Source organism: Spea bombifrons, chromosome 3 (genome assembly GCF_027358695.1).
Source record: "Spea bombifrons isolate aSpeBom1 chromosome 3, aSpeBom1.2.pri, whole genome shotgun sequence".
NCBI classification, from domain to species: Eukaryota; Metazoa; Chordata; class Amphibia; order Anura; family Pelobatidae; genus Spea; species Spea bombifrons.
The window spans coordinates 97,946,566-97,962,363 of record NC_071089.1 but is presented as its reverse complement, the minus strand read 5'-3'; the positions used below and the strand labels follow the sequence as shown (position 1 = coordinate 97,962,363).

At 38.8% G+C, this 15,798-nt stretch overlaps 1 protein-coding gene across 1 annotated transcript in view; it reads left to right on the top strand.

Moving 5' to 3' along the window:
* WWTR1 (WW domain containing transcription regulator 1) overlaps positions 1-5,317 on the top strand; it is a 48,537-nt gene extending 43,220 nt beyond the window's left edge. The window contains exons 4-6 of the mRNA XM_053459642.1: positions 1,776-1,909; positions 2,403-2,515; positions 3,128-5,317. Coding sequence (XP_053315617.1) covers positions 1,776-1,909; positions 2,403-2,515; positions 3,128-3,309 — 429 coding nt within the window. The 3' untranslated portion in view covers positions 3,310-5,317. The remainder of the gene's footprint in view (positions 1-1,775; positions 1,910-2,402; positions 2,516-3,127) is intronic.
* The last annotated feature ends 10,481 nt before the right edge of the window (positions 5,318-15,798 follow it).

Below are 15,798 nucleotides of genomic sequence, written 5' to 3'. Positions count from 1 at the left end.
TCAACAATGAACTGCAGTAAAGTCTGTGAAGTAGGCAGTTTTACTTTATTTTCGTCCCCTTAGCTGTTTTATATAGTGTTTAATCTGCAGGCCTGATTACCCAAATGCATCACATTATAAATCTATATGATGATTTATATCTGCCTCTTGCCACCAGTTTTTTTTAAATGCTTTTGTTGAATACAAATCTCTTGTTCTGAAATGATCACCTAGCACGTTTATTGGTCTCACAGATTTAATGGGACTGATGATATATTGATATTACATATAGTCTTGTACTATTGTACACCGTATAATATATAAATATTTATTTCCCTTATAAATACTATTGGTGTACTCTCAAATCCTCCCAAATATACGGTACATAAGTATACTATAGTATTCCTAAACTCTGTCATATAATCATCTTTATAATGCTGATGGATGTCAAATTGTCAATCTATAATTAGTTTTATTAGGTTGAAACTGAGTCTCTCTCATCTATAAACAAGGCAAGTCTTGTTATAATTTGATAACCATAAAAAGTTCCTAGCTACAGTATATGCTGAGTATTAGTATACCCCATGTTGGAAGCTTCAGATACACAAATATACCCCCTGAAGGTACTCGGTTGTACTCAAAGCTCTCCACTCGACCTCCGCCTACAGATTGTCATCAGTTAGTTAGGATTAGCTGTAAATAATAGCGCTCCCTTTGTGCTGCTGTCTGCATGGGGTAACTAAGCTGTCTAATGACAATGCTTGGAGTGACATTGCTTTAAGGGAAATGTCTTTAAAAAAGATAATTATTAGAAAGCTTAATAGCATTTTCTACTTTTGTTTCCTAAAATGTTGTCTGAAGTTCTAGCTTCCTTCTCCTTGTGATTTTGGTTAGTTGATTGTGAATGTTCTAGTCGTCAAGGTTCTTTACCTTATTTCCTTGCCCTGTAACCAGTCTAACCATTATACTCTCCCCACAATGAATTTAAGTGGATGCTTTAACATTTGACACCTAAAAATGGGTGCTTTGTCTACAAGTCACGAAGACCACGAGCATGTTTCCACCTGAAGCAATGGCTGGAGTAGACAGAGGCCATATTGTTATTAGGAGAGCCCATAACACGTGCAGACAGACTCACATGCTGTACTCCGTGGTTCCTCCCCAGTGATGATTCATGTTCTTTCCTTATTCTTCAGTGTGCAAGATGATCATTCTTGACTGTTGTTTCCCCACCCAGTGGCTCCAGGTCATAAGGACAGCCTAATTGCAGCATTTAGGTCTACTGCTTTGTAATTAGTAGATTAATATTTAAGGTATACAGAAGGCATGCAGCCAACTGGGAAGCAGCTTTGCATGTTCCATAAAAGGTTGCTAAAAATAGTGAATAAGTGAGAAACTTAAGCTCCCTTAGGTGACTAGATAACTATATATATCTCTTTCTGAATGGAGTTGTCCCACTATAGTCTCCGATGGAAAATCGGCTATTATGAACCATACTGTATGCATGGCCCTGTTGTTTCTCTTCTGTGTACCATAATTAAGATTATGTTAAGTAGGTTAATGGAAGCTTTTATTTAGGTACATAGTGTCTTAAAAGGGAAATGTCCTCTAATAAATGTGGCACAGCACTGGCAGTTTATTAACACTGTGTTGTAAACTGAAGCTTTGAGCACCTATTACTTATTTTGCAGTTAAGGGAAAGGGGGTGTTCTGTTATAAAAGGCTAGTGGAGTATTGTTTTTGGGTGTCCACTGTAAGGAAAGTCTCATTCACTTTCTCATGTTTTGCTTTTCCAGGAAGCTGCATTATGCCGACAACTTCCCATGGAGTCTGAGAGCATGGCTCCTGTGCAGAACACGGTGAGCCCACCTACCATGACCCAGGACATCCGATCTATAACGAACAATGGATCTGACCCTTTCCTCAACAGGCAAGTCGCTGTTAAGCATCCATATGACCAGCATTCTTGATTCTCCTCTATTAACCTTCTGGTCCGGACTCGTACCTGAATTACTTAACATGGCAGTCATGTTTAGTTCTTGTTAAAGCACAATAGGCAGCGAACCCCCATTAATCTGCACTGTATTCTGGGTTCATCAGTAGCAGAGCATAGTTGGACAGATACTTTATTGTGAATGCTTGATTTTTGTAACTGCTTTGAGTGGGTCATGGTGTGTACTTATGTTCTGATTTGTGAATGTGACATTGCACACTGCAACTACACACAAGCAACATCTACAAAGAAAGAGTTTAAAAACTATAGCCTTTGATATTTGCGTTAGCTATAAATTTGTTTTAATATGGTTTATGACTCAAATAGTCCTTTTTCAGTGCAAACATTACCTGTTTTCAGCAGACATTCTTTACGTCATGCACACAGTTAATTAATCTGTCTAACCTTTGTCTTCTCATTCCTTTACTAGCGGGCCATACCACTCTAGAGAACAAAGCACAGACAGTGGCCTTGGTCTGGGATGCTACAGCATACCGACTACTCCCGAAGACTTTCTAAGTAATATGGAGGAAATGGACACAGGTATGGACTTCATGAACACTACGGAAAATTATCATTTATGTGTTTACCAGTCATAACTAAACTATTCCCTTATACTGCTCAGGTTTGAATACTTTGGGCCATTAAAAGCTTTTTTTGTGTGTATGTTTAAGATTCCGCATACAGTCACCAGAATGTCAATAACAACAATGACTTTAGGCTGCATCAATACCATAACTTGACCCATTCTGTGCTCCAATTATACATTTTGTGTGTGTTTGTATTTAGAACAAGATATTGAGCTATGGGTGCGCTGTCCACTATATTACTGTGCTATATTGTTGAGCATCAACATCTTCATTGCCATATAGTCGGTCACAAATTATTTTAAGGTTAATATGAGCCCTATTCTGACTGTAGGGATTATGTAAATATAGTTTAGATCTCAATACAAGTATCTGATTTACATTTTATTAATTCTGAACTACAGCAAACCCACGTTTAACCATCATTCTAACTTCATTGTTTTATGGAGACCCTCACAAGAACAGAACTCTGAATAACATTGGCTTACTGTTATCGATAGATAGGATCTGTCAGGATTCTAGGCAATACTGCTCATAATTTAACAATCTACTATCCATTTCTTTTCAGCTGAAATTCTGGCCCAACCAGCTTTGAATCTGAACCCACAAACACGCTTTCCAGATTTCCTTGACTCTCTTCCTGGGACAAACGTCGACCTGGGGACACTGGAGTCTGAAGATTTGATTCCCAGTCTCAATGACGTGGAGTGTGTGTTGAACAAAAATGAATCCTACCTCACCTGGCTCTAGTCGGTGCTCTGACTGCTTTGTATATTTTTTGTTTAATAACCTAGCATAATTTTCTTTTGATATGAAATGTACAATGAGCCTCAGAGCAAGTTCATCCACATGCTGCCATTTGTTTGACTTGAGTTATGATACAGTAGTCATTCTATTCATCACTGTGAGGATGTTATGTATTTGTTACTAGTGTGGGTTTACATCCTCTGTATCTGTACCCGAGCTGCAGCCTTTCAGAATTGGATCACCTACTAGAGGCTAACGCTGTTACTGGTTGCATTTCTGTATTCAGTTTTGCAGATAGCTTTGTTTTGTTTGTTTTTAAAGTAGGACTTAGGCATTACATTATACAAGCATAGAAATAAAACTGTGCATTGGGCTGGAGTTTACTTAAGGACTTTACTTTGGGCCAGGCCATCATTCTTGATTTTCTTTATTAGGGCAGCCTCGGGAGGCAAGAGTAGAGAGACTTTATGGTAGCCTCTCAAGTATGCCATGCTCTCTTTTTGCCAACCTTGCCCTATTTTGTTGCTCACGACCTGCTCTTTGCCTATCCCACCCTACAACGCCTTTTTAATTTTCTAGAGGTCAGGGTGATGACACCAGGGACTTTATGCCTAAAGATGCTTTTAGTATAAACCCAGCCCTGTCTGTACAGTATACATACAATATGTTTATAACTATAGAACCTAATGCTTTTAACGTGTTTGACATAAGCTTTATAAATCATAGTATTGTTCAAACATCTTGCTGGATATAGGTTGACAAGTAGTTTTTTTAAGTCAAGCTACCTAGACTTTTTTTTCTCTTTTAGCAGAAGCACAATAACTTCATTTATAGATATTTCCAATTTAAAAGTAGCATTACTATCCAAAATAATTATACACTACAACAGATTGGTACTAACTACCACTTATTTGTATAAACATGTGATTACACATTTTTACTGTTTTATTTCCATTTTATGCCTTATTGATTTTATTGTTTGTTTTAGTAAGCACTACAAATTTTGCAACTGACAAAGATCAGCCTTTTTGATACACAAAGCAATCATGTCTGTGACACTATCAAAGGGAGTATTTTGAAAATCATATTCAAAGTGATAACGTGTGTTAAAAAGGTGTTTTTAGAAGTGGAATTCATTTACGTATAGTATATGTGTCCACTATGTAGATTATCATCATATAATTGTTTATATTCCCAGCAATGCTGTAAACAAATGAGATATTAATCTTTTTTTTCAGCAGTTGGAACATACACAGGAGATACATTTATATACTATATTAATAGCTTTTTATATTATCATTAAAGAATTTTACATCTGAGGTGTGGGACTGAGTAGGCATATGCACCAATAACACAATCGCAGATACAAATGACGTCCCAAAATCCCTAAGTGTGTTTAAACCATATAATATTTATATTTAAAATACATATTTTTCTTTCTTTTTTTCTTTTTTTTTACTGAAATGATGTTGTTTTGTTAAAGGCATTATTGATTGAAATCTCTTGATATAATCCTATATAACCCACAAGAGATTATTTTGCACTTATGTGTGTTTAGCGAAAAGCAGAAGACCTGCAAGGTCTCTAGCAGTTGGCAAAAGTAGCAAGTTGACCAACGTCAAATATCACCTTTTAAGATCTCATAGTAGATATGCTTATCTAGGTGTGCAGCCTGCCCAACTTATTTCATCTGGACAGATTGATTGAATCTACATATATAGAAGGGAAGGGAATCTGGTTGGTATCAAAAGGGGTTTGGTGACATTGATGACAACACGTGTATACTTAAAGAAAAGTAGCTGCCATGGTCAACTGATGGTGAATCACTAGGTTCTCAGTGGCAAATCTATTTTCTGTCCAGCTGCTAACCAACTAAAGCTTTCTGATGTTCTACCCGCTGAATGTTATGGATAGTGTTGGCCAGGGAGTGATCAAGTGGCTCCCGTTGCAGAATAGTTGTAATATGCCATATTTGTAGATGATAAGAAGCAGCAAACGTTTTTCAGTAAAAGTTTCTAATATACAAGGTATCTTAGGTTATTCACAATGTAGGATATACCGGTAGACATTTTATGGATTTTCTTTCCTACAGATTTTATCAATTAAATATTTATCATTTATCTGTTGATCTACAGAGAATAGGCTGTCTGTAGCACAGGTCAAAGTATGTATGTTAGCCCCTCAGTGGACACCAGCGTCCATGGCAAAACATGAGGAAGTTCAAGTCATGTGTGGGACAGTTTAAGTCACAAAGTTTTGGTAACTGAGAAGCGGCCAACTTGAAACATGTTGGTGACTACATGTGTTATGGCATTACATTACCAGTGTTGGCAAGTAAGAGGGTCAAGTAAGAGATACAAGGAAGTATTTATTTGTACAGCTTTGAAGGATTAGAGTGAATGTCTGAACTATTCTCTTCTACAGAATTGCATAACAAGATATTAAATAATCTGCTCCAGTAATCCATGGAAGTGTTTGGAAAGTGCACAGCGTCATTTCCTATGCACGGAAATAATTAAATATGATTATTAAGTATTAATACAAATTTTGTCCAAATATTGAGGTTACAAAGTAGTATAGAAATGTTGCCCTATTAAATAGAGTGCAGCCATAGATCAACCAAGATTTAGTATTGAATTATTAAATTACTTCCCGGAGTTTGACATTGTTGGTTGACGTGCACCACATAATAATTACATTTTTAAACTTTTTTTTTAATGAAATGCTTTATTTTATTTGTTTTTTAAACTGAATCTTTTTATGAGCTTTGATCAGTATCTAATGCCAGGAATTGGTATCTAAAAATGTGATGTTGCATGGGTTATAAGAAGAGTAGAGTGTGTAGAGTAGGAATGAATGTCCTAACAACTGGCCTGCAGAAAAGTGAATATATTTATAGTCCAGCAATATGAGTAGTGCTAAAATAGTTTTGTGAAAATTTACAGTATGTTTGGCACAAGCTTAAATTCAGACTGGCGAGCTTTCTTTATAAGTAAATATGAGAAGGAGGAGCAGTTCTACCTTGACAACCAAGTAACAGCATTATAAACATGAGTATAAAAACTACATCAGAAGAGAAGTCTGATACATTTAATAAGTATAAAAAATCTTTGTTTCCCCCCGCCCTCTGTGCTTAGTATTTTTTACTCTAGACTGGGAAAATTATACCCCATATATATATTTGTGTTATGTCAAACCATGGGATAGTACACTGTCTCTATCTTTGTTCTACTGTAACTCATAAGATGCTCAAACTGCTTAAATAGACACCATCATGTGATAATGAAGAATATTTTGTGGGAGACTTTGTTTTGTAGCAAGGAGTAGCTTCTTCAGAGAGATCGGTAGGTTTTCAGAGAGATCAGTAGGGATTCAGACATGACAAAAAAAACAAAAACAAACTTAAGATAACATTGAAATGTGAACTATTACACTATTTTAGGTTTTGTGTAAAGATCCGTATGATGGGGTTCCTCGAAAGCTGTTAAGAGAGTTATACATTCTGCCTTAACTGATATTATCTAATGACACCTATATACAGTAAGTCATAGGACTAAACCCATTCTGAAAGACAGAGCTGACATCTAAATTGTGTTTTAAAAATATAATCAGTACTAAGATTAACTAGCTGGATATGCGTGTTTTCTAGTGTATAATAACACACTGGTCAGTGCTATTATAAATTGCTACTTAAAGCAGGCTTGCACTGTTCAGATATACTGTGACAGAAGTTGGGCAGCTCAACTGATGGATTTTCCCCATTAGCAAGCTAGAGTCTGGCTGAGAGTCATGGAGTTGAATACCAATAGCTGGGGGACTGAGTTGCCCTTTCTTTATTTATGCATTATGCTAGCAGGTCTATATTTCATGTACTGCACACTTTATGATACAAGTTGCCACATTACCTTGGGACTCGTTTTACAAATATGTTATAAACAGCAACCTATGATATCATAGACAAATGTAAATCTTTGCTACTTCTTCATGACATCACATTGAGTTTTATTTTCTTTTGCTGATGATGCAACATTACATAGATCTCCCAAGGGCTACCATATCCCACCCTGTAAAGGGCAAGCTTTTGGAAAAATATATACTGCAGTGTTATTGCATTTTTTATAAGGTGACTCTTGCTTGATGTCTATAACATTTTATTTTTATTTTGTTAAAAATAAGCATTTTTGTCTATCTGTGAACTCTATGAACGCAGATCATGTGTGTGCTGGTGGAAGCCTCAGTTTGTAAATGGTCCAGAGTAAGTTGGAAGTGTTAGTGGATCAGTATTGGACGCTACTGGGAAAAGGCACAGCCAACCATCATAAGTGGTTGTCATTGATCCAGAAGGAGTGTCGGTTACGTATTAAGACACGTTAGCATCTGTGAGGACGCCTTAACCCACCGTCTCCCAGAGAGTTAAAGGGAAATGCTGTACTTCTGATAATAGTATATTAAAGTTGAGTGTTCTCAGTATCTCTGGAGACGTGACAGGGTATCATCTAGAATAAGGTTTGTTCAGGATCCTACACACTCAAACACGACACTTCTGTTTCTTGTAAGTGTTTAAAGAAGAATGTGATGCCAATGAACACTAAAGGGCATATGTTTGTGAACTAGATTTTATAAACCCTAAGGTAATGTAAGATTTATTGGGACACTGAATGGTGATAAGCCTCAACACTACAATGACCCTTGATTTATCTGTGCAGTCATTTAAGATGTTAACTAAATGAAATACACAATTTACACTACATTATAATGAAGCAGTTTATGTTAAATGTGCCATTGTTTTTTTGTATTTTTATTTACTTTATTTTTGACATGTTTTTCATTTTGTAATGTTATGCATACGGATGTATGCCTTTTATGAAGCTGATCAAATGTTTTGGAGGGAGGTGTGAGGTTGAATGAAGATCAAATACTCTTTATATTCCTATGTACTATCTTATGGAATCCAAAAGCTGGCTGTGTTTCTTGGTTTGAGCAACTATGCAATAAAACCTCCGGAAAATATCCACGCAATTCTTGTCTTTTCAATGTTTTATTCGATAGCAGTGTATCATGATGTAGGTCAAACATAAAGAAAAGTAATGTGGGTTTTAATTTAATCTGCTGAATTTTGGGAGGGGGATAGCACATGGGTTGGCCACACGGTTAAAAAGACCCTCTGTAGATCTCCCTCTCCTACTACTTAAAGAAGGCAGGGCATGGTAAAGACACAGGGCAGGGCTAGCTTCAATAGCGTCACAAGGGCAGTAAGTATAACCTGGGTGGGGAACGGACATGACAAAATGCCAGTCCCCCGCCTTGAGAGCGTGACGTTACACGTTTGTGCCCCTTACAACCCTGTGGACACTAATTTTATGTGTTATATTGTCTCTGTACTCTGATTGGATCTTTTAGAAGGAAGATTGTACCAAGTGCACAGCTGGGGGGGTGTCAAGGATTTCTTTATTTTCTCTCATTAACTTGTAAACAATTAACTGTATGTTTCCTTAACTAATGGGTTAAAGGGACACTCCGGCAATCATATGCACTTTAATGCATATGATAACTAAGTGGCCCTTTTAAATTTACAAAAAAAAATACCATATGGAGAAGCTTAGAGTAGCCATTAATTAAAATCACGCATGCAAGAATGGCATTCAGGGGGATTTTTGCATGCATGATTTTAACCAATGGCTACTCCAAGCTTCTCCATATGGTATTTTGTCCTTTTTAACTTTTAAAGAATTCATATTAAAGTACTCACAAATTACTTCAATATGCATCTTTGGCGAGGCTGTTTAGGACGATAAACTGCCCCTCCAAGTATTTATAAGAAAATACTTATCCTCAAGAAAATGACTGACGTGCCACATTGTACTCATTCTCAATAGGGTCAGGACCACCCAAATTAACTAAATTTTTGTCTTGTCCTTACCATTTTGAAAACCAACAACCCAGCTGTAAGATTAGAACAATGTGTTGCCGATCTGTATAAATAGCATTATGAGGCACTCAGCTGATAAATAGATGATTTCACGTGGCATGGTTTGGCCCTCCAAGTAATGTTAAAGAACAAGCCTTGGGAAAAGCACATACCGTGAACATTCTCTTTTCCTAGAAAGTAATTCTTTCATCATATGAACCTGAACATTGTGTGCCAATATAGTGTCATGGATTTCCCTTTATCAGGCATGATGGATGTCTTTCTTCAAATACTGCCCACACTCCCCTTAAGTCATAAATGCATTCAATGCTCTGTTGGGAATGGATTTACAGTAAATAAACCACAAATAAGCTAATAAATTCATACTTCATGCTGTTTTAAATGTCAATCCCCCCCCAATATCTGGCTTTGACTAATCCTGAATATTTCACTAGGAACAAATGTTACCTTCTGAAATATTCAGGATTAGTCAAAGCCAGATATTGGGGGGGGGGGTGACATTTTAAACAGCATGAAGTGTGAATTTATAGGGAAAATCTAGTTAATAGGAAATTAAAGAAAATTGGGCTATAACTGCTAATGGAGAACTTTCTATATAAGAAAAATACATACATAATAACCCAAATGAGCAATGATTCAACAGACATCCATTTATTGAAAACTGACTGATTTACCTTAGAAATGAGACGTCTTTTTTTATCCCATGGAAATAAATCTGTTTTATAGTTACCTTACAAGGAACCACCACATTAACCACGCAATAAGGTTAAACACATCAAAAAACCTCAAGAGAGACTTTTATTGGTTGGCAGGACAGTAAAGCAATGTTTTACGCTACTAAAGGCATACATTATGTGGGTCCCCAGTAAGCTCACCTAATACGCCCTATGGTTTCACTTCTTGGAACTACCAGCTCATCTACAATTTCTTCAAAAGAAAATATTACAAGCGTGTTATAATCTGACCAACTATAAAGGTAAACTCAGCTCCAGGCCAGAAACTCGACACAAGGGCTGCAGTATATACCAGCCTTTCCTACCTAAATTTTGCCAATTAAAGTCAAGGGCGTAACTCTCTATCTCTTCCCCTGAACTGTTACTTACACAGCTTTTAGCATTACTAAATTGAGTTTGGTAACTATTCCAGGGCAACAGACTGTTTTACATTTAAAGGGAAAAATATATATATTTCTTGTATATGACTATACAATGGCGTACCTACAGACCTGGAATGGCAACAATGGCAAAACCTACAGACCTGGACCCTGCCATTGTTGTCAGTCAAGTGATATTTTCGGTGACATTACCTAAAACACCACACGGAGCCGACTGCAATGCTTTCCAGACATAGTGTACAGCTGGTTATAAAGACTGAGCCATTCTATTGTTTAGCGCAGGCAGTATGAAGACACAGAAATATATTATACATACATTATATGCAAAAGCTGCTTCAAAAAAGAAAATATTTGTATTTTATATACACCTTTTAATTATTCATTTTAGGTGTTTCAATCAGACCTATAGCCAGATGTGTATAAAATTAAGCACCTAGAAGCACCTAGCCATGCAGGCTGCATTTACAAACATTCAGCTCAGTGAATTGAAGCGTGGTACTGTGATAGGATGCCATCTTTGCAATAAGGCAGTTCATGAAATTTCATGCCTGCTAGATATTTCTAAGTGATATTATTGGGAGGTTATTGGGAGGTTATTGGAAGGTGGAAGCACTTTGGAACAACAGCAATGTTGCCACGAAGCGGAAGAACACGTAAAGTCACAGTGTGGGATCTCCGAGTGCTGAGGCACATGGTGAGTAAAAGCTCCAAACTTCTGCTCGCATTAATATTAGCACAAAAACTGTGTTGCGGGAGCTACATGGAATGGGCATCTATGGCCGAGCAGCTGCATGCAATCACCAAGTACAATGCTAAGCGTCGGATCAAGTCGCATAAAGCACGCCACCAATGGACACTGGAGAGCTGGAGTTCTGTGGAGTGACAAATCACACTTCTCTGGCAGTCTGATGCCAGGAGAACGTTACATGCCTGACTGCATTGTGCCAACTGTAAAGTTTGGTGGAGGAGGGATATGGTATGGTATGGGGCTGTATTTCATGGGTTGGGCTAGGCCAGTGATGGGCAACCTTTTTGGCGTGGTGTGTCAAAAATCGGCAAAAAATCGGGCATTACTCGCGTGGTGTGTCACTTCGACAAAAAAACATAATTTTGCGCAATTTATAGTTTAAACTACAAAAATGTATAATTGCAATATATAATTGTATTTAATAAACCAAAAACAAATTATTTAACATACCTGCTTAGTAACTACTTACCTTTCAGGAGTCCTGCGGTGGGGGTGCAAGGCCTCTGTCTCCCAGCTCTGCCTCTGTATGGAACAGTATAGAGTGATGGGAGTTATGATGTACTTTAGAGCATAATTATATAATGAAAAATACATTGGAAATGGTACAGCATAACACCCATCACTCTCACACACTTACCAATCCGCATTTACCAATCCACACATACCAATCCACACGCATACCAATCCACACACATACCAATCCACACATACCAATCCACACACATACCAATCCACACATATATACCAATCCACACACATATACCAATCCACACACATATACCAATCCACACACATATACTAATCCACACACATACACCAATCCACACACATACCAATCCACACACATACACCAATCCACACATACCAATCCACACACATACCAATCCACACACATACCAATCCACACACATACCAATCCACACATACCAATCCACACACATACCAATCCACACACATATCAATCCACATGCATACCAATCCACACACATACCAATCCACACACATACACCAATCCACACACATACCAATCCACACGCATACCAATCCACACACATACCAATCCACACGCATACCAATCCACACGCATACCAATCCACACACATACAACAATCCACACACATACACCAATCCACACACATACACCAATCCACACACATACCAATCCACACACATACCAATCCACACACATACACCAATCCACACACACACACACCAATCCACACACACATACCAATCCACACACACTTATCAATCCACACATATACACCAATCCACACACATACACCAATCCACACACATACACCAATCCACACGCATACCAATCCACACGCATACCAATCCACACACATACCAATCCACACACATACACCAATCCACACACACACACCAATCCACACACACATACCAATCCACACACACATACCAATCCACACACACATACCAATCCACACACATACCAATTCACACACATACACCAATCCACACACATACACCAATCCACACACATACACCAATCCACACACATACCAATCCACACACATACACCAATCCAGACACATACCAATCCACACACATACACCAATCCACACACATACACCAATCCACACACACATACCAATCCACACACATACACCAATCCACACACATACACCAATCCACACACATACCAATCCACACACATACACCAATCCACACACATACACCAATCCACACACATACACCAATCCACACACATACACCAATCCACTCTCACTGTATGCTTTCCTACCTTTCCTCTTTTCTCCTTACAGCTCCTTTTCCTGCTCTCCGCTCCTCTTCTTCTTCAGTTCTTCTGTCTTCTTCCGAGGGCGCGGGGTTCAGAGGGCACGGACAGCGGTGGGCGCGGCTTCAGTGTTGTGCGCCAGGATCTGACAACAAACCCGGGCGCACAACAGCTGTTGCCGCGCGGATCGCAAGGGAGCGGTATCGGAGGTCTTTAACAGACCTCCGGCTCCCTTGAGTGATTTTAAGGCGGGTTCAAGGGAGATCCTTGAACCGGCTTAAAATCACTCAAGGGAGCCGGTGGTCTGTTAAAGACCTCTGATACCGCTCCCTTGCGAGCCTGCTCCTCCACCGCCCCGCCCCCCGCTAGGTACGCTACTGCACGTCCCGTCCCCCCCTTTTTTGGGGGGGTGACACGCGCAGGATTTCCTGCGATTCATCCTCGGCTCCTGCACGGCCGCCGAGGATGAAAGAATCTGTGCTGGAGGAACGTCCTCCAGCACAGATTCTTTCATCCTCGGCGGCCGTGCAGGAGCCGAGGATGAATCGCAGGAAATCCTGCGCGTGTCACCCCAAATGGCTACGCGTGTCAGCACTGACACGCGTGTCATAGGTTCGCCATCACTGGGCTAGGCCCTTACTTCCAGTGAACGGAAATCTTAATGATTCGGCATACCCAAAGCCGGCCTTAAGGTGCCCTTTGCGGACTACTCCTCTGGCGCTCCCTTCTCACTACCCCCCCTGCCCCTTCTCACTACCCCCCCTCTGCCCCTTCTCACTACCCCCCCGCCCCTTCTAACTATCTACTCCCTCTCCCTACTTCTCATTATCCTCACTTACCTTGTTGCCTGCGGTGGGAGCGGGAGGCATTTCATCTTGAGCACCGGAATATGACATTTTATTTTATCGTGTTTATTATATTAAGCTGTTTATTATACATGGGTACCAAAACATCCTCCACCCAGGTACCTACCATAAGCCCACCCCTTGTTTGCGCTACCGTATAAGCTGATTAATCAAATGTTTAGTGCCTCCGTTGTCGCCCTGAGAGGTTTTGGGAGAGTTGAGACATAGATTCCTCACTTTATCTTTAAAATACCTAAAACGTAATATGAGAAGCAAAAGGATTATTTTTCTTTTCATACTGTTGTTCTGTCCTGTTGTTCTTCAGCTTAACTATTCACTGGAGACCACCGTAGACCTTAGCTGTAAACAGCATTTTCAAGAACAGATGGTAAAAGCAACTAGAAACGTTATTCTTGCAGTTCCATCACTGATCAGCACAGCCATATGCTGTCTTCAAGAGCTTATTGGTGACTCCCCCAACACCAGCTCTAGACAATACGTAAAAGTGACATCATATATTAAAACATTAACTTTCTAAACATTACCAGGTATGACATGGTCCCTTAAACAGTTTTCTCTAGCCCTCCTAATCCCTAGAGCAACCCCTGGACACAAGGTCTTCTGCTCTTGCTAGAAAAAGTTTTTTTGTGTTTGCATCTAATTGGAATTGTGCCACATGGACTATTTCTATAAACCCTGAAACTTGATCTTCCAGGAGTCTCAATTTAGAACATATTTTTTGTATCCCTGTTTAGAAAATGCAGTACATCCAGTACGGATTTCAGGAGTGTTTAACTTTTCCACTGGTGGGGTTCAACACTGCAAGCAGCTGCCTACCAGAAACTGAATCTCTCAACATGTACCCCCTATATAACAAGTTAAAATGGAGTCTATACATGTGATACTATTTAGCTGGAACTGCAATTCAGTAAAAGTACCAGTAGGTGGCACTGCTTTCAAAACTAAACCCTTACACATATAAGCCTATGCTACATGATCTGAACAACATACCAGTACACAACAGAACAGCACACACATTATAGAGTGGTTATTTTTCATTTATACACATAACATGCACATTTAAGTGAAACTGTGCAATAAATAATAGAACATGATTTACAATCAATTTAAGTCAAATAAATGTTTTTATTTACTTTGACATGTTTTCCCTGTGTTAATCATACAGTAACCTTTTGAGAATCTCAATCTGAGTTTAAGGATTGGAGTTGCGGTCCTTGGTTGGTCTGTTTAACCAAATCTGCATCACTTGTGTTTTAATACATCACCATGATGCTATCTTGACAATCCTCTAGATGGTTGTGGCTTTACAGCACACCAAAAGAGGGGTGGCGTGTGATAGCTAACATTCACAGGGAATCAATAACGATACCTGGGATACAGGTATTATAGATAAAATAAAATGTGTTAATTAGAGAAAATCATCAAAGCTGTAGTAGGTCAATGAGGTCTGCAACTGGAGGAATTTATTTTAAGGTTATATGCTGTAATGGTATATATATATATTTCACCAAGGAAAGGAAACGGGAGGATGGTTGCTTGCATGTTTAATGAAATTCAGTCATGCAGCCCTTTCAATAATGCAAATCAGGGGACACATTCTAAACTCTAGAGCCAAACATCCCTAACCTATAACTCTGTATCTTTATGAATTATTTTGTGGTCAAGGAGACCCCTTAATGCTAGCTCCTAGGATATTATACAAACTATTCAGCCAGGTTTTCGGTACCCTTTAAATATTCAATTTATCGGGGAATTCATGCAGATACAGTGGGCAGCCTTCTTATAATCATACAGTATGTGGGAACTCCCTGGGTTTGCTCCATGTGAAGCATTGCTTCCTTGGGTTCCAGCATATTTTCTTCTTTCGCTGACCATGGTATATAACATTTAAAACATATCACTAACCATGTATTAACATGACTGCTACTTTGCCAACTCTGCCTTGTTTAAAAAAAAAATGGCACATGCTTAGTCTGGCTTATTGAAAATCCAACCCTTTCATTTGCATGCACATTATTAAACCTAAACATCTCCTGAACATACATTAATGGTTACATGGGATAGGCATGAAAT